At 32.8% G+C, this 26373-nt stretch overlaps 3 protein-coding genes across 3 annotated transcripts; 2 read left to right on the forward strand and 1 right to left on the reverse strand.

Annotated features, from left to right (window-relative positions):
* Window positions 1–3526: 3526 nt before the first annotated feature.
* Window positions 3527–6196, forward strand: LOC100255489 (wax ester synthase/diacylglycerol acyltransferase 11). Its single transcript, XM_010649429.3, has 6 exons — window positions 3527–4465; window positions 5009–5081; window positions 5173–5240; window positions 5303–5515; window positions 5589–5726; window positions 5809–6196. The coding sequence occupies exons 1-6, from the start codon at window positions 3629–3631 to the stop codon at window positions 5965–5967; spliced, it is 1488 nt and encodes a 495-aa protein (XP_010647731.2). The 5' UTR covers window positions 3527–3628; the 3' UTR covers window positions 5968–6196.
* A 7289-nt stretch (window positions 6197–13485) lies between these two features.
* Window positions 13486–16888, forward strand: LOC100250309 (protein IN CHLOROPLAST ATPASE BIOGENESIS, chloroplastic). The gene is made up of 11 exons (XM_002282391.5): window positions 13486–13695; window positions 13956–14039; window positions 14832–14906; window positions 14995–15037; window positions 15152–15209; window positions 15419–15586; window positions 15663–15725; window positions 15815–15909; window positions 16031–16112; window positions 16230–16340; window positions 16425–16888. Exons 1-11 carry the CDS (start codon window positions 13596–13598, stop codon window positions 16563–16565), a joined length of 1020 nt encoding a protein of 339 aa, XP_002282427.2. The 5' UTR covers window positions 13486–13595; the 3' UTR covers window positions 16566–16888.
* Window positions 16834–25380, reverse strand: LOC100245190 (filament-like plant protein 7). Its single transcript, XM_059735928.1, has 6 exons — window positions 25093–25380; window positions 23298–23407; window positions 21327–21465; window positions 18684–21189; window positions 18331–18391; window positions 16834–17657 (listed from the first exon to the last, which is right to left on the reverse strand). The coding sequence occupies exons 1-6, from the start codon at window positions 25097–25099 to the stop codon at window positions 17166–17168; spliced, it is 3315 nt and encodes a 1104-aa protein (XP_059591911.1). The 5' UTR covers window positions 25100–25380; the 3' UTR covers window positions 16834–17165.
* Between the last annotated feature and the right edge of the window lie 993 nt (window positions 25381–26373).

Consider the following 26373-nt stretch of genomic DNA (forward strand, 5'->3'; position numbering starts at 1 on the left):
ACGTACCAAATGGAACTCTGAAGAAGAAAGGTTGCTGTCTCGATATAAAATCACCAGCAGCAAACGAGTGTCGCAACACAAAATCACCGGTACAAAAGAGTTTTCGAGTTTTTGTACTCAGAGAAGCAAAGAACACAACAAAAGTGAGAAGAAGAAAGGCTCTCAAGAGAATGCAGTAGGAAAAAATGCAAAAAGAAGCAACAGTGCGCTATTTATAGGGGGACAGGCCCTTGGAAAGCCAAACGTCCAAACAAACTATCATTGAAACGACATGCTGCCTGGGAATACCCAGAATCGGCGGCTCGTCATAAAGGCCTTTTTGGCTTCCGCACCCCCACTCGCCACGTGGCCCAGTCAGACGAAGAGACCTCTTCAAATTTCAAAAAGCCAGTTATTTTTTAACCCGCCCATTTTTTGGGCAAAATAGGCAAGTTAAAAAGGGGGGCAATGTAGGGACCCCTCCCTCTGGGAAACACGTGGCACGCACCTCACAGTGGCACGTGGCACGTGTTACCAGACGGATCATCATCATCCGGATTCCCCTAAGGATACGCATGACGATGGTTCTCCTATCCGGACCGCCTCAAGGAAAGGCAAATGACGTTTCAACTTCTCCTATCCAAGGAAGAGCAAACGTCGCTGGCAAAGCACAGACATCCGGACAAACTTCATAATGCATCCGCTCCACAATATATCCGGGCAATTAGCATGTGTCACCCGGATATAGTCGTCCGGATCATCAATTAAAGTAAAGCGAGTCTTACACGCTATCACGACAACCAGCCATGGCCCACGTCCCATCATCTGTAGAGTGAAAGGACGGGTCGAGGTGACAACAAGTCACTTCCCACGATCATTCTACATAATCACTTCCCACGATCTCTAGACAGCAGCATCACCTACCACGGTTTCTGACAGCCGCCAGTAGGGTGGCGATGACCATGCTGCCTCCGAATGTCATCATGAAAAACATAAAATATCTCCTCTCCATTAATGAGAGGAACAGGACCCCTGAGGCTGGATATATATGCCTTCGCGCGAAGAAGAAGGGGATCCCTGGTAACCTCCTAATACCTGGTAAAAGGCCAACTGATTTATATCTCTCTCTGACCATGACTGACAAAACCATCGGAGGGTGCGTCCGGACACCCTGTCCGGATGCCTTCTTGCATGTATATCGACTGGATCAAGAACCTTTATGAGTTGGAATCACGCGTCCATCCATCTGACAATTACGTGGATCATCAAGGACGCGAGGTGTCAACAATATCAACACCAATAAATGAGAGAATCATTTATATGTAACTTGAGACATTTTTCAATGAACTTAATTCAAAGTCTAACTGGTGGGTTACCAAGAATGGTTGAGCAAGTTGGGTAACCCCATCCGACCAAGTTACATTCGTACTTCCCAACCCCAAAACTGTGCTCCGTTCGTACGTCTAATGACTTTTTAGGATTTTATTTTCTTTCTTTTTATATGATTTATGTGTTCATATGCATAAAAAGTAATACCATAAAGATTAAATTAATGAAACTTGTTATGTTTTATTTATTTATTTTCTTTTTGGGTTGGTAAAGCCCCACAATCATGAATTTGGTGGGCCATATATGCCAAATGGCTTTCCAAAGGAGGTTGTGTTTCCGATACGTCTCAATTTGGGTAAAACAAAGCATTCCAACTTTTTTTAATTGAAGAAGTCTCAAGGCCTATCCTCATGATTAATTAAAAAAATTCACTCAAATTAATTTTAATCATTTTCTTCACTCTTATTTAATTAATACCTCCTATATTTGTCTTCTTCCATCTCCTCCCATCCCTCTCTTAATTTCCGTTATTCTTGAAGTTATGTCAAGAACTTCGTCTTGTTTTTCAATGGATAATAAAAGTAATGAATATAGTAGAAATTTGATGTGGGCATTGGAAATGGATATCAAAATGAATACAATGAACCATCGGTTAGCATGAACTAATCTTATGAAGATCCTATGACTAACACAATCGTATAATTTCAAATATTCTTTAAGAATATTTATTAGTCCAAGCAATCAAGAGGTGACACGTGCAACTACAGTAAAAGATAAAAGCCGAGGAATGTTTTCCTCCTTGGATGTTCTGAAAGCTTCCTACCTCCCTTTTCGTTTTTCTATTCCACTGTTTTTCCACCATCACCACTGCAGATGCCCGCCGGCACCATGCCGTTTGTCAGGTCGATGCACTGGAAGCGGTTCTGATTTTCCGCCTCCTCCACGATTTATTATAAGTTTATAACTATAAATGATGTTGTGATGGCTAGTATTTACGACGGTTGAATTAAAAATAAAATGATTTTTTTTTAATAACAGTTTACAACTACAATCAAAACTAAAAAAATAGAAAAAAAATATTAAAACAAAAAAAATAATAATAATAAAGAAGGTTGGTATCTTTGAGAGTGTACGACCTTATTTCATAACTGTTTAAAAAAATAATTTTATAAAATTATTTTTCAATGTTTTATAACATAAAAATCTGTTTGGGAAGTTGAAATATTTTTAATTTTTTTATTTTAATGCTGTATTTTTTTTATTTAATGGATTAAAATAGATGAAATAATTTATAAATTTATAAATTTAATTATTTTTAGATTTTCACTTGAAAGGTAACTCATTTTCGATATAAATGATTTTTACTATTTTAAGTATTTATATATAGATTTTAAAAAATAATTATTTAAATAAAAAAATAGTAAGGACATTTTTGGTAAAATAAGATTAAAAAATGATAGAATAGTTAAATTTTTAAAATTGGATTTTCAATTATTTTTTAATCACATAACCCTTATTTTTAATTATTGTTCATATTTATGTAATTATTTTTTAAAATAATCCTAAAAAAAACAAGTAAAAAGAACTATATTATTCGAAAACATCATATTTTTTACATTCTAGTTATTTTAAAAATAAAAAATCATTTTCCAAGATAGTTTTTTGTTCTCTAAAATATAAAAATAAAAAAAAAATAAGAAAATCATCTTTGACAATTAAAAAACAGTTTTCTATTCTTAAAAACCCAATGTTTAAAAATAACATCATTTAATTGTTTTCAATTATTTCCACCTGATTTTTAAGATTGTTTTAAAAAATAGTTATACAAATACATAAAATAAATCTTTAAAACATTTAAAGAGCTCAAACGTATATTTATTTTACAAAACATTGGAAAAATAGTATAAACAAAAATGTTTTCCATAATTATTTTAGAATACAATAAACTCTATGTGTGTTTGTTATTTTCACTAGAGCATAAATGGAAATTAAGATTTAAAATATTAAAATAAAATTCGAAAAAGGTAACAAGGAAGGCTAGATAGAAACATCGTTGATGTGAGTCAATATTAAAATAATTTATTGAAGCATAAAGATGCGGTCCATACGGACCATACTGGTTATCAGATATAAGATTATATTGTGGAAACATATGTGACATCTAAAGCAAGGTCCAATCGTGAATCGTGTGCCATACGGCCCATACCCTCTCATTTTTTTAATAGAAGATTTATATTATATAGATATATAAATAATAAAAGGGTATTTGGCTGAGACAGCTGCCACGTATTTAGTAGGTGAAGCAGAAATTGATGCACGCATGGTTGACACAAAAATCCTGATTTTTGACTCCACTAGCTACATACATATTTTTTCAAACCGCCATTCTCCTTTCTTTCTTAGCTGGCAGCTCCGCTCTCTCATGGGGTCGCCAGAGATCGAGAGAGATGAACCAGTGACGCCGGCCGGCCGGCTATTTCTCCGGCCAGAAATGGACCAGGTCATCAATTGTGTTATTGGAGCCGAAAATCCCTTTGATGTGGACGCCCTGAAAAAGGAGATCACCAACTCAATGATGCTGAAGCACCCTAGATTCTGTAGCCTCATGGTCAGGGATCGCCATGGAAGAGAGTACTGGAGAAAAACCGAAATCGACATCGACCGCCACATCATCATCCTGAATGACTCCCTCGACGGCGATAACGACGAAGATGCCGTCAATGGTTATTTAGCCGATCTGTCGGTTTCGTCTCCTCTCAGCACCGATAAACCTTTATGGGAAATTCACCTCCTGACGGCCCACAAGTGTGCTGTTGTTCGAATCCATCACGCCTTGGGCGATGGGATCTCCCTCATGTCACTGCTTCTCGCCTGTTTCCGGCGGTCCGATTGTCCTGATCAGCTGCCCACCATGGGCTCCTCCAGCCAGCCGAAACCGAGGAACAGCAGGAGACGCAATCGGCTGAGGGAGCTACTGAACATAGCATGGTTTACCTTGGTATTTGTGGTGGAGTTCATACTAAGGAGTTTGTGGGTCAAGGACCGGAAAACAACAATCTCCGGTGGCGCCGGTGTGGAGCTGTGGCCGCGAAAGTTGACGACGGCGAAGTTCCTGCTAGATGACATGAAGACGGTCAAGAATGCGATTCCCAACGGGGTAAGTCCAACCGTCAAATATAGTTTTATATTGATATATTAGAACATATTTTTAACAGTTAGAAATACGCACGGTGACGTCATTATCTAGAAGAAGATGTAAATCTCAGTTTTTGAGTACGAGTTTAAATTTAAAAACCTTAAAATATATTTTTAAAATAATTATACATGAACTTAATGCATTAAAATAATTTACCGTTGAGATAACAATTAAAAAAAATTAGAGTAGCAATTGAGCCATCACGTGTGAGCATCAAAAGCAACCACCTGAGAAAGTAACTTATATTAAGATCGGGGTGAGCATCAAAAGCAGCCACTTAAAAAAGTAACTTATTTTAAGATCTTAAATGTTGATTTTTTAGTTTTTTATTAAAAGTAATTTACTTTTAAATTTTATGTTAAAAATTGAATAAGAAAAAGATAATATTTAACTTTTTAAATCTTAAAAATAATTATTTTATTAAAAATAATTTAGTTTTAAGTTTTATTTAAAATTAAGTAAAAAATATCCGGATAACATGTTTTATTCTTTGCTATCTTGCAGACCATTAATGATGTTCTTTTCGGGGTGATATCAGCTGGGCTATCTAGATACTTGGATCATCGAGCACCAAATAGTAAAAACTAATCTTTTACACCCACCTCCCATTTTTCTACCCCAAGTTTTTAATCACCCAGAACTAATTCGATTTCAATCTCCTCTACTAGAATTGCGGGAGGGGATTCAAATGACGGGGGTGGCCATGGTCAACTTAAGAAAACAGCCAGGGTTGCAGGTCAGTGTTTAGTTATAAGATATGGAATTTTTTGAATTGGAATGACACTGCGGGTTCATCAGGAAATGGCGGAGTTGATGCAAAGCAAGGCAGGATCCCGGTGGGGTAACAAGTTCGGTATGCTGCTCCTGCCTGTTTATTATCATAAGGGCCTTGTTGGTCCTCTAGACTATATCAAGAAAGCTAAGACAATGATCGATAGAAAGAAACAGTCTTTAGAGGCTTACTTCTCATACAAAATTGGCTACTTTGTAATGAACTTCTTGGGATCAAAGGTGAGGAATCAAGATCAAATTTAGCCAATTTCTATCTTTTGCCGTTCATAACTCTTTCCTTCCTGCCTTGTAGATCGCTTGCGTGCTTAATTACAGGATTGTCTGCAACACCACTTTCACAATCTCAAATGTTCTTGGCCCAGGAGAGGAAATCACAATTGTGGGCAACCCTGTCACTTACATAAGGGCCAATTCCACGGCCTTACCCCATGTACATTTCTAGACTCAAATTGCTATGATTTTGTGTTGATGAACTGTTTTCGATTCCGAGTTTTTGTTGGTTGGTAATGCAGGCAATCACAATGCACATGGTGAGCTACGCAGGAAGGGCTGACTTGCAAATCCTTGTCGCCAAAGACATCATCCCGGACCCGAAATTTCTGGCCAAGTGCTTCGAGGAGGCCTTGCTCGAAATGAAGGAAGCGGCAGCAGAAGCCACAAGTAGAAGCTAGAATGGAAGTTCAAAGGTACTTTGCAGACAAATAACACGACAAAGAAAGAGTTTTTACATGAATTCTTTAGCTCTCTCCCTTCTCAAATAGTTATACCAATCATACAATTTCAGCAAATAGCTTATTAGGATCCCGAATACGTCTCCTTTGTTGTAACGTAGTGAAACCTTAAGCTGTATTTGTGACTAAATTCAAGTGGAAAATGGCTTCTAATGCCAATTTTTGGACTTATGCTAGATTTTGATAGTGCAATTTGTTTGATGGCGATGGGTCATTTTGAATAGGAATAGTGCCGTATTTGGATTGATGTCTTTACTTTCGCAATTGAAACTTAAGCTTAGTATGCATTGAGAATGTTATCTCTCCATTGTGGTCATTGGAAGAAAGACATTCTGAAAAGGCATGGATGGATCAAAATGGAAGATTGAAACTATGCCACATGAATTAGAGGTTTCGTGTAAGTAAGTCCCCGTTTTTGATCCATTTGATTATTTGTCTTCTACCTTAGGACAAAAAATAGGATGTGAAATTAGGGTGCTCATCTAGCAACTTTGTTTGTTTTCCTCGAGGATAAAACATGGGGCGAGACGATGAGCCCACATTTTTGTGCGTCTATTTTTATAAATTTATTAAGATCATATTTGATTGATCAGATATAATACATGATAGAAAATGAGTCGAGTTAAACATATATTATTCTATACGTAATTAATGATGAAATATGAAAAATTATATAATAAAATAAATTATTTTATTACTTATTATATGTTATATTAAGAACTACAATAATCCTAATAATATAATATATACAAATATGAAAAATATATTCATTATTTTTACATGTTTTCATTATTAATTTTTAAATTTTTTATGTTATTTATTTTGTAAAATAAAAGTTTTTAAATTAAAAACTTAGGTAATCTTTGTTTTTATTTATTTATTTATATCTAAATAAAATTTAATTGAACTTAATGTTATAATAGTTTTAAATATTAAGTTATTTATTTTTCTATTATTTTATTTTTACTAAGTATTAATAGAATAAGGGTCTTGTATTTTCATTATTTTAAAAAGTTATTTTTAATATTCAACAAAAAACTAAATATTTTGATTTTTTCAATTCAATAAAAAAATAAATAAATAAATGTAATAAGTAAAAGAAATATTGAAAATAAACAAATTACATTCAATATTAAGTTAAAAAAAAAAAAGTAAATACCACCTTAGAATCGTAATTTGAAAGAAAAAAAACGAATTATATATATATATATATATATATATTAATAATATATTATGATATTGTTTATTTATAAATTTTAAATATTTTAATCAATATTATTAAAAATAAAAATATAATATTTTTTTATTAAATCACAAATTACACAACACAATTTTCAAATAATACTAAATATAAGAAAATCAAGGATAAAAACAAAAAGCCCACAAGCATAAGAATGAAAATTCCACCTATAAAAACCAACATAAAAATGCCTGAATTATTAAAATCTTGTCTTGAGAATGGAAATAAATATACCCAACAACTACCAAATTTGTTAATTTGTTAATTTTTGCTTGTGACTCTACTTTATAGTAGGCTTAGTAGCCAATTTCTTAAATTATGGACTACGACTAGATAGCAAGTGAAGTCAATTTAGATGTAGCTCATACCTGCCAACTTGTCGAATCTAAACATAACACCATCTTAGTTGCAGTTAAATCTTGGTAGTGACTCCACATGGTGGATGACTTACCACTAGGAACGTGGCCTAACTTGCATTATTAGAATTAACGTATACAATATAGTCTAACATTACGTGTAAGCATATGCGTGGAAGGCGTTGAGAGCATTCAACTCAATATATAGCCTAGAGTTTGGGGGAGACGATTTGGGTTAGCCCTCCAAAACCGAGTTGAAAAGGTTCAAATTAGAAAAGTGGTCTCGTAAATAAGGTAAATCGATCGTGTCCTATATAATTATATTTAATCATTATTGGTTTCAAATTTTGTCGTAAATTTATTCTGTTTATAAAACTTATTTTTTAGAGGATTTTGGATAAAAATATTTTAAATAGAAGTGTTTACCATTTTTCTTTTATGACTTATTCATGTACTAAAACATAAATTTAATTTCATATTTATATTACTTGGAAGTTTAGGCCTTATTCGGTAACTATTTTTGAAGAATGTTTTATAGAACAAATGCTTGTTTGAAAACCTGAAATATTTTTAACTTATTTGCTATGTTTTTAAATATATTTAAAAATAATTTTTATATATAGTGCTTTATTTTTAATCCTTATTGGTATTTATGTAATTATTTTTTTAAAAAAAAAACCATTAAAAAACAAGTAAAAATAATTAATAAATGTTATTTAAAAACACATTATTTTCTATTTTTAAGAATAAAAATTATTTTTTGTTTGTTGGTTATCAAATATGTTTTCCTACTTTTTTGTCCCCAAAAACAAAAATTTGTTTTCAATAACAATTATCAAACCATTAATGTCTTGTTTCATGCTATCTAGTAAAGGAGTAAATATGTAGTTCTTTATTAATTAGGGAGAATTATGTTTTGGGGGTAGATGGGCCCCCAAATTAACAAAAGGTCTATGTAACTCTTCAAATTGAGTCCAAGACCCAATGAAAGTATGGAAATTGAGTTGAAGGATATCATTCTTCAATATTTCCAAAAATGCCCTTTGTTGATTTTGAGAAAAAAATTAATATTTTTGAAAAATACTTTTATTTAATTTAATATTTTTGATTTAATTTAATATTTTTTAAAAATGCTTTTATGTAATTTAATATTTTTTAAAATACTTTCATTTAATTTAATATTTTTTAAAAATAAATTTATTTAATTTAATATTTTTTAAAAATAAATTTATTTAATTTAATATTTTTTTAAAATAAATTTATTTAATTTAATATTTTAAAAAATATTTAATTTAATATTTTAAAAAATACTTTAATTTAATTTAATATTTTTTCAAAAAAATTAATTTAATATTTTTTCAAAAAAATTAATTTAATATTTTTGAAAAAAAAATTAATATTTTTGAAAACTACTTTTATTTAATTTTGTATTTTTGAAAAAAAAAATTATTGAAAAAAAATTATTTAACTTAATTTTATAAAATATTTTATATGTGTTATTAAAGGGTATATTTATCCATTACTATTTCATATCCTTCAACTCAATTTAAAGAGTTATATGGATCTTTTGTTAATTTGGTGGCCCATCTACCCCCAAAACATAATTCTCCCTATTAATTAGTCCAAAAGTTTTATTTTTTAGAAATTCTTTAATTAAATTGACAATGGTTAGTTAATCCAAAAATTCCAATTACAAACACACAATATTTTTTTAAAACACATCCATAAAACCTTCCTGAAATTCTATGGATGTAAAAAATACAGGGTCAAAGATCGCAAAATTATGAATATAAATTTACTTGACGATTGCTACTCCTTGAAAATTTCAATTCAGTACCTACACCTTATTTCACTCCCTGTAACAATACTATCATGCTCTTTAGTTGACTCCTAAATGCCTTAAAAGAGATGTGATTCTTTCTAACCTAAGAATGATAACAAAGATCTTTGATAGTTTATATATATATATATATATATATATATATATATATATATATATATATATGGAGGTAATACCTTAGTGTAATTGGACTATTTTTCAAATCTCAATTTTTCAAAACAAATTTGTCAGAATACAAAGAAAAAAAAGAAAAGAATACTCTAAAAATTATAAAATGATATTCTAGACTTTGAAAGCTTGAATACTAGTCAAGTTAATTTAAGCAATTTTAACACTTAAGCGTTCTTAAATAGCACTTGGATGTCTTATGAAAACACTTAAGCGCATGATCTAAAATCTAATTTTTAATTAAATAAAAAATTAAAATTTTCTCTACAACAATTGTAAAAATCATTATGTATTTATAATACTCATTTGTACTATCAATCTTAAATCTTCAATGCAATGTATCACCTTTTCTTTTTCTTTTTTTCTTTTTGCTCAACATGAGTATCACATTTTCAAATATGATTTTCCCTCATTTTTAATGAGCTAAAAACTTGTATTATTTTTCAAACTATACAATAAGAGATGTTTGCCTATTTGGCTCCGTAATTCCATATGGATATTTGTAATATCCTACATAGAATATGGGAGAAAATTCACAACTCTACATATGTATAAACTTTTCTTAATTATGTAGTCGCATTTTAAAACTTTAAAGGTCCATTTGGGTTTAAAGTGGACAATATAGGTGAGATTCGTTACAAAAACAATGTAAAAAATGACTAGATTCATTGATTCACCTTTTTTTTTTTTGCCCAATATGAGTTTCACATTTTCAAATATGATTTACCCACATTTTTAATGAGCTAAAAGCTTGTACTATTTTTCAAACCATACAGTAACTCTAGCTCATAAAATTTAATTGTATAACATTTTATTTCCTTCCATAATAAATACTGACATGAAATCTTATTTTATTGAGAAAGATACATGATCCATGAATAATGATAATAATTTAAAAAAACTTGGTGTTGAATAAAGAAATTAAGATTATATCTAGTTGCTGAAAATATCAAGAAACAAAAAATAGTGAGTCTATATTTGGTTCCTAGGAAGTACAATTGAAAAAAATGTTAAAAAAATGATTTTTTTTTTCATATTTGATTTTACTATAAAAAAATAATATAAAAAATCCAAATATAACTAAAACCAGTAAAAACTTATATATTTTAAATTATTTAATTTTTATATAGAAGATGTAAAATAATTAAAATTAATATACAAAAATAATTTATTAAATTTAAATATTTTTTTTTTTTACTTTTTATCTTTATTTTCTTTCAGCTCCTATTTTCCCTCAAAGTTTCAAGAAATCAAACATAACTTAAGGAAAATGATTTTTTTTTTTTATATTTAATTGTATTATGAAAAAATGTGAAAGAAAGTAAAATATAATTATGGTTATGTTTGGTTTTCAAAAAGGTGTTATAAGGAAAGAAAAAAATGTTAAGAAAAATTATTTAGGAAAAATAAGTTTTGACTCACTAATATGAAAATATATAGAAAAAGGAACCCAATTTTTTTAAATCAATATTATCTTCATCTATTTAAAATACATGCATTTTTTAATGAGTCATATAATTATTCATTAAAATATCATTTTTACTTGTCATTAAGAACCATTGACAACTAGATTCATCCACATAAATGTTTCCTTACTATTATTATTATTATTATTTGAAATTTTTTTTCTCCATAAACAAACACTCCATAGGAAAAGTTGAGAATTTCTTTTCCTAAACAAATATCTCATAACAAATGTGAGGTAGTTTGAAGATTATGGACATTAGTAATAGTGGACTATAATTGAGTTTGAGTTTTCATGGGAATAAAAATATGTTCTTTATTATTATTATTATTATTTGAGATTTTTTTTTTCTCCAAAAACAAACACTCCATAGGAAAAGTTTGAGAATTTTTTTTCATAAATAAACATCCCATAAAAAATGTGAGGCAGTTTGAAGATTGTGGACATTAGAGGTAGTAACGGACTATAGTTGAGTTTGAGTTTTGGTAGGAATAAAATTTATGGTTTTTCTCATGGTCTCTTTAGAATTTTTTTTTCATTTGGGCATGTTGAGGTTAATTTCAAGGATTATGGTTGTTTGGGCATTTTCTTTGTTTTTAGCTTTGCATTCAATTCAAAAGATAGATATATAGATAAAATATAATAGGGAGAATTATCTTTTGGGGGTAGATGGGCCTCCAAATTAACAAAATGTTCATATAACTCTTTAAATTGAGTTGAAGGATATGAAATAGTAACGGACAAATATACCCTTTAAGAACACATATAAAATATTTTATAAAATTAAGTTAAATAAATTTTTTTCAAAAATACTAAATTAAATAAAAGTAGTTTTCAAAAATATTAAATTAAATAATTTTTTTCCAAAAATATTAAATTATTATTTTTTTCAAAAATATTTAATTAAATTTTTTTTCAAAAACATTAAATTAATTTTTTTTCAAAAATATTAAATTAAATTAAAGTATTTAAAAAAACATTAAATTAAATATTTTTAAAAAATATTAAATTAAATAAATTTATTTTTAAAAAATATTAAATTAAATAAAAAATATTAAATTAAATAAAAGTATTTTTCAAAAATATTAATTTTTTTTCTCAAAATCAACAAAGGGCATTTTTGGAAATACTGAAGGATGATATTCTTCAACTCAATTTTCATACTTTCATTGGGTCTTGGGCTCAATTTGAAGAGTTACATGGACCTTTTGTTAATTTGGGGGGTCATCTACCCCCAAAACATAATTCTCCCAATATAATATATTGTTATTTTGAAAAGTAAGATGAGTTTGAGTTAGCTACAGAATGTTTGTTGACGCAGAAAAGGAAAAAAAAAACCCTTACAAGTGTTTATTTTTGGAGAAAAAATATATCGGATGATAATAATAATAATTATAAACATATCTAAAAGGAGAAAAACATTTACGTGGATGAGTCTAGTGTGTTAATGACATGACAAGTAAAAAGGGCATTTTAGAAAATAATTATATGACTCATTAAAAGTGTATATATTTCAAATTATTTTTAAATAAATGAAAATAACACAAATTTTAAAAATTTAGAGTTCTTTTTTTTTCATATATTTTAATATTAGTAAGTCAAAACCCACTTCTTTTTCCAAATGATTTTTCTCCTACTTGGTTTTACTATAAAAAATATGAAGTCCAATATAATTTAAATTATTAAAAAAATTTATATTTTTAAATTATTTAATTTTTATATAAAAAAGTTAAATACTTGAAAATGTTTAAAATGATATATAAAAATAACTTATTGACTTTTAATTTTTTTTTTCTTTCTATTTTTTTCACTCACATTTCTATTCAAACTTTTCGAGAATTGAATATAACTTAAAATTCATAAAAAATATATATAATTTTAAATTATTAAATTTCTATACAAAATAGTTAAGTAACGAAAAGAGTTTGAAATGGTATATAAATTTAATTACTAATTTTAAATTTTATTTTTTATTTTCTTCATTTTATTTTTTTTATTTTTTTTGAGTTTGGGAGCAAAATAATATATCTTATATAAAAAATTCTCAAATTAATTCCCCACTTCGTAAACTAATTCTTTTTAGTCATAGCGTCATCCTTGGCTCTTCATAAACTAAAATTATAGTTAGTAATTACAATGTTGAAATATAGTCGAAATCATAGTTATTAATTATGGTTTAACTCGAGCTTAAAATCGAAAAATAATATTAAAAAGAACTTGGGCCACGTGGGTGCCATGTGGCAGAGAAGCACTGGTTTGTTGGGGAATTTAATATGAAGTTTTTTAATACTTAGCAACCTGGAAAAATCTATCCGTTTTATTATTATTATTATTATTATTAAATTTTTCTATGAAATGGTAGTCAAGAGTCAAGACCATATCCACTAATTGAAATTTTGGGAGGCAAAACCAAGCATGTATGGCTATGGTTGAGGGCATTGGACTTCTTATCCTGGTGGTGGTGGCTGGTTGCAGAAGAACACCACAAAGCAGAAAAAAATGAACGTGGGCGTGGGAGTGGTGCACAGACCCGCTTGTGCAACTGCCCTGCCTCTCCGCCGCGGCAGAGGTAGGGTTCAGTGCTCTTCATCTTCCTCAGGTGACTGGGTTTCCGAATCTGCTGAGTTCTGAAAATTTTGGATTGTGAAAATTCATGAAGATTCGCATTCCAATTGTGATGAAATTGGGATGCAAAGTGAACCTTTAATGTTTTTATTAAATATGGATGATTTTTCCCTTTTTTGGGAAATTGGGTTGAGTTCTGGATGAACCCTTGAATTAGATCCTTCACATACAGAATGTAAGGACACTATATTTTGGGCGTGGCATTCCTTGACAATTTTTCTGAATGAAATGCAGGGCATGTATCATTCATCAAAGATGTAGCTGCCACTCAGCCTCCTGAGCACCTTCATTGCTTGTTGAAAATGCTTCAAACGAGAGGTGGGCTGTTCTCAAGCTTTTTTTATTATTGCAATTATGTATTTAGAATTCAGGCAAAGTATAGTATAGCGCATTTATTGACTTGTGAAGCAATGCTGGTGGACCATTATCTGCTTTTGGGAAGCTGTAAATGTCTCCATTGATCATTGATTTGGGTGGGTGGTCTTTGTTTTCCATGGGGCATTCTGGAACTGTCATTTGCATCAGCAATTATCAATTGGAATCGACATTGTATCTGTTCACTTTCTTTAAGGTCACGTTTGGAATGATGGAATAGAGAATGGGAATGGCAATGGAAAAGCAATTCCATTCCCATTCATTATCGTGTTTTGATTGTTTTTGAAAATGGGATTGGGGAATAAAAAGTTCATTAGTATGGAAACCAAATCCCAATCTTTCTAGATTTTGATTGTTCTTTCCGTCGTGGTATTGTGATTCGCCTTGATTCCTGTCCTATTTCCATTCCTATTCCCATATAGAAAATGCACCCTAAGCATGTTGATTTTATGCTGCCCTTGTTTCTTCGGGTCCTCTAATTCAAGACACGTCTAAATGTTGTAGAAAATGCCATTTTTCTGTCTATTTCTCATTGATCAGCTCTTTATGTCTACAGTGACATTTAATATTCTGGAACCACCAAGTTGAGATTTCATCTGTTTGTTATGTTTGATAATCTACTGTTAACATTGCATAATCCTAAAGTTGAAACCCCTTGCTCCTTGTCATTTATAAAAATCCTTTTTGTCTTCTAAGTATCTCAACTTCTATCTTGTTTTGTTTGATTGATAACAGGTGAAACTGTGATTTCTCCTGGAGCTAGGCAGGGGTTGATCCCCCTTGCTATTCCTCTGTCACAGAAGAACTCAGGTTAGCTAAAACATGTGCTTATATTAGTAGCTACTCTGAGCAGTTTTATCATCAACCTGTACATTTGTTATAATTTATTTGTCAATAGGTGCAGTGACTGCACTGCTGCGGTGGCCAACAGCACCACCCCGGTAAGATACTTGGATCTCTAATGCTTATTCTATTCCTTTTTGCTGCAAATCAATGTAGATTCATGGCAAAGTTTTTGTTTATTTATCTTCATACTACTGTTGCTATTCACACAGAATGGAGATGCCAGTTGTGGAAGTTCGCAAGCATGGGGTGTGGCTTTTAGCCAAGAATGTAATTCAATAAACTGAAAAGCATGCATTTAGTGTCCATGATTGAATGAGTATATTTAATATTGAAGCATCTGGCATCTCAGAGGCTTCATTGTTTCTTTTGGTTGGTAACAGACCTGAACATGCAACCTAAGGCTCAACACCCTTTTCTCTTGAACTATTTACTCATATTTCTCTAGAAGACAACTTATACAAGCTTCTGCAACACAGGTAGATCAATATATTCATAGACTGTTGGTTGAAGAAGATGCCAACAACTCACACGAAACTAATGGTGAGCTATTTCATGCTTCCTCTGAGGCTGGTAAGAAGCTTTATAGAATGGGTGATTTTGCTGATTCCCAGATTGCCAACATTGATGTCTATCTCTTAAAAAAGGTACAAATGGAATAGTTTAAATCAGTTTACATAATGAACCCACTTGATACATACTGATAGTCTGTTCCTCTTCTAGGTTGGGTTGTTTCCAGATGTGTTGGAGCGTAAAATCATGCGCCATTTTGAGGAAGGAGATGATGTGAGAACTCCTGGATTTTGGTCATGTTTTTAAGCTGCTTGATCTAGTGGGATTTGTTTTAATAATTTCTTTTCACATTTGTGTTGAAGGTTTCAGCATTGGTGACAGGAGAGTTCTACACAAAGAAGGATCTGTTTCCAGGATTTGGGCGACCTTTTGTATTTAATGCAGAGGTTTTGCTGAAGTTCGTAGGAATCTTGTCTGAGTAGTTTTATGCCTTTTATTGTTCTCGAAGTAGGTTATTTGAAATATTTTGAGGTTGTGCTTTTACTATTTATCAAGAGAACTATTTTTGCTATTTATAGCGTTGGACGTAACTCAGAAGCTAAAGATGCTGCGAGGGTGGCTTTAAAATCACCATGGTGGACTTTGGGTTGCAAATACGAGGCATGAGACCTTCTTTGGACAATATCAATCATTTTTTTCATGTTCCATTCTGTATTCTTCTTAATTTTGTTCATGTGTATATGAGAGGGTGTTGTGATATCTGTTGGTCGTGATCAGGAAGTTGCTTGTATTGCACAATGGGAAGATGAGCAAATTGAATATATCAAAGAGAAAGTGACAGAGGAGGGTAGAAATGAAGATCTTAAGAAGGGGAAAGCTCCTGCCCAGGTATCATTCAAGTAGACCTTATTATCTGATTGGTGACCAAAGTTTTAGATACCATTTTATGGTTTTTCCAATTTTCCCATGAAGGTTGCATTGGATGAAGCTGCATTTTTGTTGGATTTAGCTTCTGTTGAAGGGACTTGGGCTGGCTCTCTGGAGCGCATTGCTGAATGTTACAAGGAGGCTGGACTCAATGAAATTGCGAGATTTATTCTATACAATGATTGACACCCAACCACTGAGGTTTACCTCAAGTGGTTGATTGATTAAGAAGAGAAGTATATATAAATTAGTTGATTGGTTGAGAAGTAGAAAAGCATGCCCAGATTTTTGGTTGTAAATGTCCTTTCTAAGAGAGCAAGAGGGTTTTTTTTTTTTTTTTGTAGCCATGTGCATAAACTTCTCCGTATGGTACAAGGAAAGATAAAACTTGGTATCATGGTTTATAGATGTTGAGAAAGGCATGTTACTTTCAATTAAAAGAGACAATGATAAATTTGGTTAAACAGATGATCAGATTAGTAATAAAGGAATGTGTCTGGTTTGTTGTAGATGAGTTTGGTCCATGGCATTTTTATAAACAGTGGCCCCCCAGTCAGAGCCATTTCTTTCCCAACAACATAGTAACAAAGGTCTTGGCACCCAGAAATATACACACTGGCAACACTTCTAATACTAAGCTCTCTCTCTTTTTCTCTCCAATTAGAAAATAACTAAAGAAGCCCAAACTTCACCATTTTCCAATTATCAAGGCAGCAAAATCAAACACCACACTTATCAACAGTCAACCCATTCACACTGGTGGCAAACAAGAGATTTCTTTTGGCTCTACACCTTGGCATAGGAAAGAGACCTCTTACTAACTCCTTTCCTCCTCCTCTGCAATAGCTTCCTTAAGAAACCTGCCCCTCCCTTTTTCTTGCTTGGCACTATTGCAAGTGACCCGACAGCAGGAGTGACTGCTCTGTGCTTCGAATCATGATATGCATCTGGGGCTTCTACATGTATATCAGGAGCATCAAAGGAATTGGAATTATTGGAGCCAAGTGTGGATGGTATATGGGCAGTGCTTATAATTTCTTTTATCTTGGGGGACTTGAAAACCTCAGTGTCAGCATCATCATCAGCTAGCATTCGATCCCGAAGGGAGGAGCGATGGCTCAACTTCTTGTCATTTGTAGCCGTGCTGGTTGTAGAATAAACTTTGTCAAAAATTGCTCTATCCCTTGGTGAAGCTAGAGCCTTTAACTGCTTCCCTAGGTTTAGGATGGTTTCTTGGCACTCTGCCAACTTCACTGAAGCTGCTGTGATCTCCCAGCCCTGCAAATTTTAACAGTATACCTCTATTCAATATTGTATAATAATTTTTTTCTCTAAAATTCTGGTTGATTATTAACAAAATCTGTAATCCAAGCAAAATGAGAAGATTTAAGAATCGTATGTTTCTTAGAGGGCTTTTTTCATTTTTTTTTTTTTTTGGGTAGATAACAAATTTGCAATTTTGAGATAAGACAAATCAAGCCTTAACCCCTAGCCATACTATCAATAAAAGAAAATAAGTTTCCAACCATCAAAGAACCCTCAATCAAGAGAACAAATAGTTGAGCAAAAAATCTTTAAAACCAGTTTTAAAAGCTCCATGCCATAAAAATCTGTTCATTCTTTTCATTTTTTTTCTCTTTTTCTTTTCCTCGTGAGTAATTATAGGTATAAGTTTAAGTAATCAAATCTACACAAGGGGAATGAATTGGAACTCAGGTCCTCTATGTAGAAAAGCACATCATGTCTCCATGCAATCTTAACGCCCTAGGGCCTCCTCAATGGGGACTAATGGCTAGACTAAAATGAATGGAGCAGATAAAGGGAGTACAAAAATATGTTATGCGATGACAAAGAAATATTTTTAATAATCTGGAAATAACAACATAGTAATAAGTATATGGTATTCTTGTTTCAGTTAGAATATATTTCTGTAAACAAAAGAGGAACTTACAGTTTGGAGTTGCTTTCCTTCTTGATCTTGGTCGGCCTCTGAAACTTCCTTCTCCGGGAAACTGTGGATCACATTACTAGAAATCAGAAATATCTTTCCAATCAAACAAAATTTTTCTTTATTTCCTACTTATAATCAGAATTTAAAATTTTGAATCGTGGATACTTCACTATTTGGACCCTAGACGAGAAAAATCTCTACTCAGAAGTTGCTTGATACAACTATTTGGCTTAGTTTGGTTGAGTTTTTGGGAATCAAAACAAGAGATTAAAATTTTGATTTTCATATCTTTTCCTCAGTTTTCTCGTTAACCATAGAGAGGGTTAGGAATATGCAAAGAGACCAATATTTACCTTTCTAGCTGAAGCTGAAGCTCAAGACATGTTGCTTCTAGTTCTTGGCAGGAGTTACTTTTATCCTCAAATTCCACTTCCAACGCTGAAAACTTCTGGAGAACCTCGTTTATTTTAGCTTTGGCAACTGTGAGCTGGGTGTTGAGCTCTTCATTAATCAACTTCTGATTCTCAATTTGATCCTCAATCAACCCCTTTGAGTCTTTCAAGGTTTCCAGTTCTGTCCTTAAGCTTCCAATGCTCTGTTCTGATTTCTCAAGCTGATTCATCAAGGCCTGGCTGTTATCAGTTGCTGACTGTAGCTTTGCTTCCAAATCTTTCTTTGCAGATTCTATCTTCCTCAACTCATCTTTCAGCCCCCTATTTTCTTCTTGCAGATTAGACTGAATCTTCTCAATTTCAAAAACATTTTGATCATTTGAATAAGCACCCAAGGGCCAACCATATGACTGCCTTTTGGATTCATGATCGCCTTCGACTCCAACTTCAGGTTCACTTTCACTTTGTGATGCACCCCAACCAAAATGCCTCTTTATCTCATCTCTCATGCTTGAACCATCTTGAAGGGTAATGCAGTTGCTCATAATCCAGTGCAAAGTAAATGCCAATTCCCCCACAAAATTTTCAAGATAAGCTTTTTCACTCAAAAGATCATTACAAATGTTAATGAGTTGAAATAGAACACTACTTAATTCAGAGCTCTTCCATCGAAAAACATGAACCAAGTAATCTGCAGGTGTTGGTGAGTTCTTACACGGTGAGGAACTCTTGTCCCCCTCTGACCCTTCATTTGGAGCATTACTATTGGTTAGAGATGTTAGATTGAATGATTTGATAAGCTCTATAATTTTGCAGATTGACTTGCTCAGATCAGATTGATTCTGCTGATGGCTTGCTCCTTCCACTGAGGTGTCAATAACAGAACCTTTGTGAAGTGAACCCGCCATGGGAAACTCCATGGACTTCCAAGTGATGTAGCCACTAATAGGTTGAGAGTCAGGTTCTCCCAGATGCCTTGAGCTTGCTGCTTTATCAGCTTCAACAACACTTGGATCATTCACAAAACCCAAAGCGATTTTAATGTCATCGAGAAGTTCATGAAGGCTTCTTTTTGAAACACAGTTCTGCTCCAACATCACCTTCAAAACATCCTGAAGCCAATCACGAGATTTTCCAATGGATCCATCCTTTGATTGAGTCTCCCATTTTGTGTCAGTGGAGCTGGAGTAATCTTGCGCTACTGGAACTAATTCCTTACCTGTTGAATCTGAGAGAAACCCACCAGACTCCTTTTCCAGGGTATTTGCAGAGGCATTTCTTGTGTTTGAAGGAACATGAGAACCTTGAAAATGTGTATCTGCAGAAACTATTGCTAATTTCTCCATCTCAACAAAATCATCCATTAAACTCATATCTGATACAATAGTTTTGCATTCTGAAGGATTCTTGGGCTTTGCATGTCGGAATTGTTCCAGTTCTGATATTAAAGCATTGGCCCATGAACCTGAGCTGCTAATCCCATCATCGCTGCCAATGTCAAAACCAGAAGGTAGAGAGTGTCCATTTGATATGGGACTACAGCTTACCAGATCCATAGTTTTCTGGCTTTTTGGAGACTCCCCAAGCTGAGCTTCAGGCTGTCCAAATCTAGAGGGTGTTCGAGCACACAAAAGTCTTGGTGAATGGAGTTCATTGTTTTTCTTGGCTAGAATTTCTTTTAGAGTTTTGTTTTCTTCTTCCACTTCACATAACCGCTCGATAAGGAAACTCATCTTCTTACTGGGAATTTCAGAAGACTTTTCCACAAGGCCATCTCTGGCGATCAAACCTCCTGTCATGGGATTCAACTTTTTTCTCCTCATCTCTGTCTGATCTCTTCCCAGCGTTTCAACTTCACTCTTCATCTTTGCCACAGCAGCAGGACCTGGAAGTCTCTTTCGCACTAGGAGACGTAATCTCTGGCATTCTGCTTCTAACTTTGCAATTTTCTTCACACTCTCCAAGTGTTGCTTGTGTATTGCCTCAGCAGATCTCCTGTTAAATTCCCTCTCCTCATTCCGGATCTCAAGCTCCTTCTCAAGCATGCGAAACTCATATTTTAGAAAAGCATTTTCTTTCTCTGTGGAATCTAGTCTAGCCATTAGTGCCTTGAATTCTGTATCTGCCTGGGACTTTATTTTACATAGATCTTCAATCAATTTCTCTTTGGCTAGAAGGGCCTTACTCAGATGAGTATTCTCAACAGTTAAGTCTGTAAGCCTTTTACTTGTTTCTGTTAAATTATCTTCTAAGTTTTTCTGTGTCTTTTCAAATTCTCTCAATGTCTTCATAACAGCATCACGAATTCTTTGCTCCTGTTCTTCTTTTAGAGAAGTTAACTGCTGCATACATTGCTTCAGTGCAGCATCCAAGTGACTTAACCTTTCTTTTGCAGCTACACCCAGATTTAACGCTTCATCTAATTCTTGTTTCAAAGACAATGCTTCTGCTTCTGCCTTCTCCCGACCTAAAAAAAGAGACGTTTTATGATGGCATCAACCAAAATCTACACTACACAGTTGAAAAAGCATCAACAAAACAAAAGCCAGAATGCTTGATCTCAATGGGAAGCATCATAGAAGGGGGAGAAAAGATAACAGTTACCTGCAATGGCTTCTTCTGCCATTCTTGCATATTTGGTCACAAGATCGTCTTTAGTTTTAGATTCATCCACAACAGCAGCAAGCTTCTCATTTAGGTTTTTCATGGATCCCTCTAGACCTAATGTCTCTGTTAGAGGCATCTGTATGATCCAATGAAACATTGACAATTACAGAAATTTGAATCGAGATGTGCAGCATGAATTAAACTTGAATAAAAATGCAACCAACAAGCATACTTTGTGCTCATAATGTGATAGAGATAAAACTACAGTAATAGTGTGAGGTAACATTCTTTCCCCAGCATAACACCTCAAATCTGTCCTGACTGCCCTGGAAGTGAAAACCTTAACAAGTAATGTAAAATTCCATAATAAAAAATGGAGAAGTTGTCATTTCAGAAGTACCAGCAGCACCTTCAGTGAATTAAATGTAGCTCAGCTCAGGCACTTCTCTAAGGTCATCTTAGACTCACTCACCAAGAACTTCCCCAGGTTTTTCTTACCAGTCATAATTTCATTTCCAATGTAATTAAATAGAGATTCAACGAGTCTACAGATAAGGTGGTATAAATGCCAAATGCAACTGGGAGTTTGGCCTTGAGTTCTGGCTGACTGATGAACGTTAGCCACTTAAAGTTGCTAGGTAAAAAATTACAGGGTTTAGAGAGCAGATCACTTACGAGCCCATTTGGGAGTGATTTTGAGAGAGTTAGAGGCGCTTCCTTGCAGAAATTAGGTATTTGATAAACTTTTGAAAATCACTGTTAAAAACCTGGAGAATCACTTGTCGTGATTCCTGGAAAATCACTTGATAGGAAATTCTTTCAAAAATAACTTTTGAAAAACACCACAAACTAAAAGCACTTTGATCAAAAGCTCTCCCAAACAGGCTCTTAAGAACATTCACATCTTGGAATGTTTTGCTGTAGTACTCAAAATACAAGAATTCACTGGTTCAAAATGCTTGACAATGTCTGCAGGCAAACAGCATGAGCTGTCACTATGCAAAAGACTAAAGAATGGACAGGATGTAAGCTAGATTTTGACAGCTCAAATAAATTGGCCAAACCATTAGCAACTTGACTTTAAAGAGACAGGTAGCGACAGTTCAATATCAAAACATCCCCAATATAGAACTTCATTTTTTTTTCTTTTAATGTAGAAAGCTGCATTGTTTATGTGTGAAGACTGTACTCATCTATCCTCCAAGGAAGTGATGGAAAGAGAAAAAAAAAATATCTCCTTTCTAAAGGCCTCAGAATACTTAGCAGCTCTCATTCATGATGCTTTTGTCATCAGTAAGAGCTAGGTGGATAATTAGATTCAATTTAAGACAAATGTAACAAAGTTCTTTGGTTTTGAGAGACTTTCAAAATAAATTTTCTCTTTATCCAGCCAGAAGAGAGGAAAAATAACACAGAATGGACCCCCCCCAACATGTCTTATTTGTCTAACTGCAACAAGAAAATATTCCAGCTCCATCACCCCAACCAAGATTTTAACTAAGAACAAGGCCCGAATATATATGAAAACTGAGCAAATAAGAAGACTCCATCCCTCCCCATCACCTCCAATGATGGAATGAGAAACACCAAAAGCAATATTGAGATGCTCATTTGGAAGTCAGATCATTTGATGTCTTTCCTAATTGGAAACCAGCAAGTGTTAATTATAGTCACAGAGTACATAAGGTCAGCTTTCCATTAATGCCATCAAACAAATGAAAAAGCAAATTCTAGAACCAGCTTCCACAGCATTCCAAGGGAAAAATTATACCTACCATTGGGCCTAGAGTTGAAATAATCATAGATAAATGTTCAAATTGTGGTTGTAAAAAGTTAAAGCTTCATAACATGAATGAATGAGATGCCTTCTATGCGGCAGTTCCAAATGTAAATGCAGAAAATGAATGAAAACAGGAAAACCTAAGAAGTTAAAAACTACTCAGTTGGAAAAACATGAACTTGGATTACCTCTTCTTCATGTCCTTCCAAATACATTTCAGGTTTGTCACTTGCAACAATTGTCTTCATGGAGGATTTTTTCCTCCAAAGCCATGTCTTATGGTCCATAATTTCAGATTCTGTTCAAGAATAAGGGAAATATTAAGATCTTCGACTTGAGCTAAAAGAGATTATATGAAAATCAGACACAGACAATAATTATTTTCATTAAGAAGGGAAATATTAAGCATCTTCGACTTGAGCTAAAAGCGATTATATGAAAATCAGACACAAACAATAATTATTTTCATTAAGAAAGGAAATATTAAGCATCTTTGACTTGAGCTAAAAGCAATTATATGAAAATCAGACAAACAATAATGATTCTCAAGAACATTTTGGTTTAACATGAAAGTGAAATGCATATAACCAGCAATAAGAGGCAAAGTTATCTCTATCAATTCCTTGGACAGATGGTTAAATTAAGATGATGCACAGAAAGGAGTATTTCATACTTGAGTTACTTCTCACCTCTAGTTTAATATGAGGTTCTGATAGTTGACAGGCTCAGCTGCATCTCTTTTGATCTAATCTATCTTATTAAAGTTGGTATCAAGAATTGTCAAGTAACTTGTCAATCATTAGATGAGAACCCTATTGACTTACTGATCAATTGAAGATACATTTAATGAGCTCAGTTACTAAATTTATATTCAAAGGGCATCTCTAGAACACAGAAAAACTGAATCTTATCCCCCCTCCAACAATTAATGAGTCTGTATAGAAATTACAATGAGAAACATGTGAAAATACGTAAAATTAGAAACTCCCAAAGATCAAATTCATACTATTAGTTAAAGCCAATGCTCCTTTCCTACCCCAGTGATTCTCTTTGATGTTCCCACTCATCTTCTATTTATACCATAACTATAAATTTACTATATATTTATCTCTAAGTTATTTTGATCCATTTCATGATGTTGTGAGTCTACACTCTTCAAACTTATTAACCACCTCTATTTTGTATCAATACTACTTATTAACTCAATACCCTATCTCTCTCTTCTTGTTATCACTGTCAATGTCCATCTCATGAAATTTCACTCTTCTTCTATTTTCCCACAAAGGTGGTTAGGTGTATTAAGGACAATATAATGAAAGGCAATTGAAGCAAAACCAAAACACTATAGAACACTTTAACATAGACAATAAATCTGTACTTCTTGAAGCAGTGAATAGTATACATAGACGTACAACACATAAATGCCTTCCCATTCACCCTAATTAGAGGCCCAACCTAATTTATCAGAAGAGCTAAAGGAGTGAATTGGAACCGGTGAAATGTGATAGGTATCAAAGAGGAGCTAATAGGAGAAAAACCAAGCCCGTTTGGAAAACACTATGAACTGAATTAATGAAAAAAATTTGCCAAATCCAACACTGTCTGCTGTATATGATTGATCCTCAACACCTGCAGACTACCAATAAGTCAGAGATGATATGAATACAGCAGACAGAAGAAACCCTGACATCAAGAATCCGATTATATCTACTTTGTATTGATTAGATTAACAAGCCACTTTAGACCAAATTAATGGTCTTGGAGTTAGAACTCCATATCCAAAAATTAACTTATTCATAAGAAATACCCCAAAAATTAAAGAGCATCCAGGTATAGCTAGGCCTGAGCCAGATCAAATGTCTTACAATCAAATTAAAAAATATCTTGATCTGGCCATGTGAGAAATGATTTTACAAGAAGACTCTGACCCAGAATAAACTGTATGACACTTAGAACTTAAAGAACATATATGGGTGTTGCTACCTTGCATCCCATCAATGGGCTTACAATTAAAGGCCAAGCCACTTAATCAGACCATTTGAGACTTGGAACACATCAATGGTTTCTTAAATTAAAGCAGAAATTAGAAAACTCCATCTGAAAATTATAGCTAGAAACGAATGTCCCGACAGTGATCATAAAAAAAACATCATGCTAACTCGCTTCACTTTTACAACTACACCCGACCGCATTTGCAACCCGATCATACACTGGTTCAATTACAAGAAGCCATGAAAATGAAAACTCATATAGAAAAAGGTAAAAGAGATAAAGGGTAGGTGTGGTTTGAAGCTGTAACAGGTTTCTCACTTCTCACCTGGTGTCTCGTAGCATCAAGGTATGGCTACAGTTGAAATTCCCAAACCCAGAGAAAGTTGGTTGGAGACTTGAATGCAGAAAAAGCATAAAAAAAATAAAGAAGAAACATAAGAGATGAGAGTGAAAGAAAGCTGATCAGAAGCCTCTGCAACCACAAGTATCCAAGTAAAAACTCTATCAAGGCACTGCAACAGTATGACTCCACCGACAGTCACCCTGGAAGTAATAAGGGAGAGAGAGAGAGTCTGCAATGATAGTGAGGGGCCAATTGAGACACAAAGCCATAAAGGAGAGAGAGAAAGAGAGAAGAGAGCGGTGGTAAAGGGGATGAAATGAAAGGAAGAGAGATATGGAGAGGGCGAGAGCAGCTGTCAACAGTTGACAGAGAAGCCTCATCCCACGCGGAGCAAAACCCAAGCAGACGTCCACGCTCTGTTCACACCCTTCCTCCTAAATAAAAATAATCAAAGTATAGTTTTCGGTTACGTTTGGAAGTACCGTAAAAATGAAAATAATTTGAATTTAATAATTTTTGTAATTAATTCTCCCGTTTTTTCTCACAAAATTTTCAACTATGCTTTAAATGAATGCAACATTTTAAAATTTTAAAATATTTTAAAAACGGTCACTTTTTTTATTTCACTTTAACTACACAAAAGCCAATTGCTTTCGAAAGTTGAAAAATATTATTCTAAGGTTCGTAATTGCTTTTGACACTATTCTAAAAAAATGTTTTTGAAAATTATTATTTAATTTTTATAAAACAAAAATATATTTAAAAATCTAAAATAATTTTAATTTATTTTTAATATTTTAAAATATGTTTTTAAAATAAACTTTATATTTAATATTTTATTTTTAATTAATCTATATATTTATATAATTATTTCTTAAAATGATCCTTAGAATAATGAAAACAATCGAAAATAATTAAAAAAATTATCC

This window comes from Vitis vinifera, chromosome 3 (genome assembly GCF_030704535.1).
Source record: "Vitis vinifera cultivar Pinot Noir 40024 chromosome 3, ASM3070453v1".
Classification (NCBI taxonomy): domain Eukaryota; kingdom Viridiplantae; phylum Streptophyta; class Magnoliopsida; order Vitales; family Vitaceae; genus Vitis; species Vitis vinifera.

Excerpts from the sequence above, each read along its gene's own strand:
- LOC100255489 (XM_010649429.3), top strand. The coding sequence starts at position 3,629 with ATGGTTGACACAAAAATCCTGATTTTTGACTCCACTAGCTACATACAT. Across the intron at positions 4,466-5,008 it reads AGAATGCGATTCCCAACGGG|ACCATTAATGATGTTCTTTT; the intron begins GTAAGTCCAACC and ends GCTATCTTGCAG. Across the intron at positions 5,082-5,172 it reads GGATCATCGAGCACCAAATA|AATTGCGGGAGGGGATTCAA; the intron begins GTAAAAACTAAT and ends CTCCTCTACTAG.
- LOC100250309 (XM_002282391.5), top strand. The coding sequence starts at position 13,596 with ATGAACGTGGGCGTGGGAGTGGTGCACAGACCCGCTTGTGCAACTGCC. Across the intron at positions 15,210-15,418 it reads TGTGGCTTTTAGCCAAGAAT|GTAGATCAATATATTCATAG; the intron begins GTAATTCAATAA and ends TCTGCAACACAG. Across the intron at positions 16,341-16,424 it reads AGGGGAAAGCTCCTGCCCAG|GTTGCATTGGATGAAGCTGC; the intron begins GTATCATTCAAG and ends TTTCCCATGAAG.
- LOC100245190 (XM_059735928.1), bottom strand. Across the intron at positions 21,190-21,326 it reads GGCAGAAGAAGCCATTGCAG|GTCGGGAGAAGGCAGAAGCA; the intron begins GTAACTGTTATC and ends CTCTTTTTTTAG. Across the intron at positions 17,658-18,330 it reads AAGGAAAGCAACTCCAAACT|GGCTGGGAGATCACAGCAGC; the intron begins GTAAGTTCCTCT and ends TAAAATTTGCAG.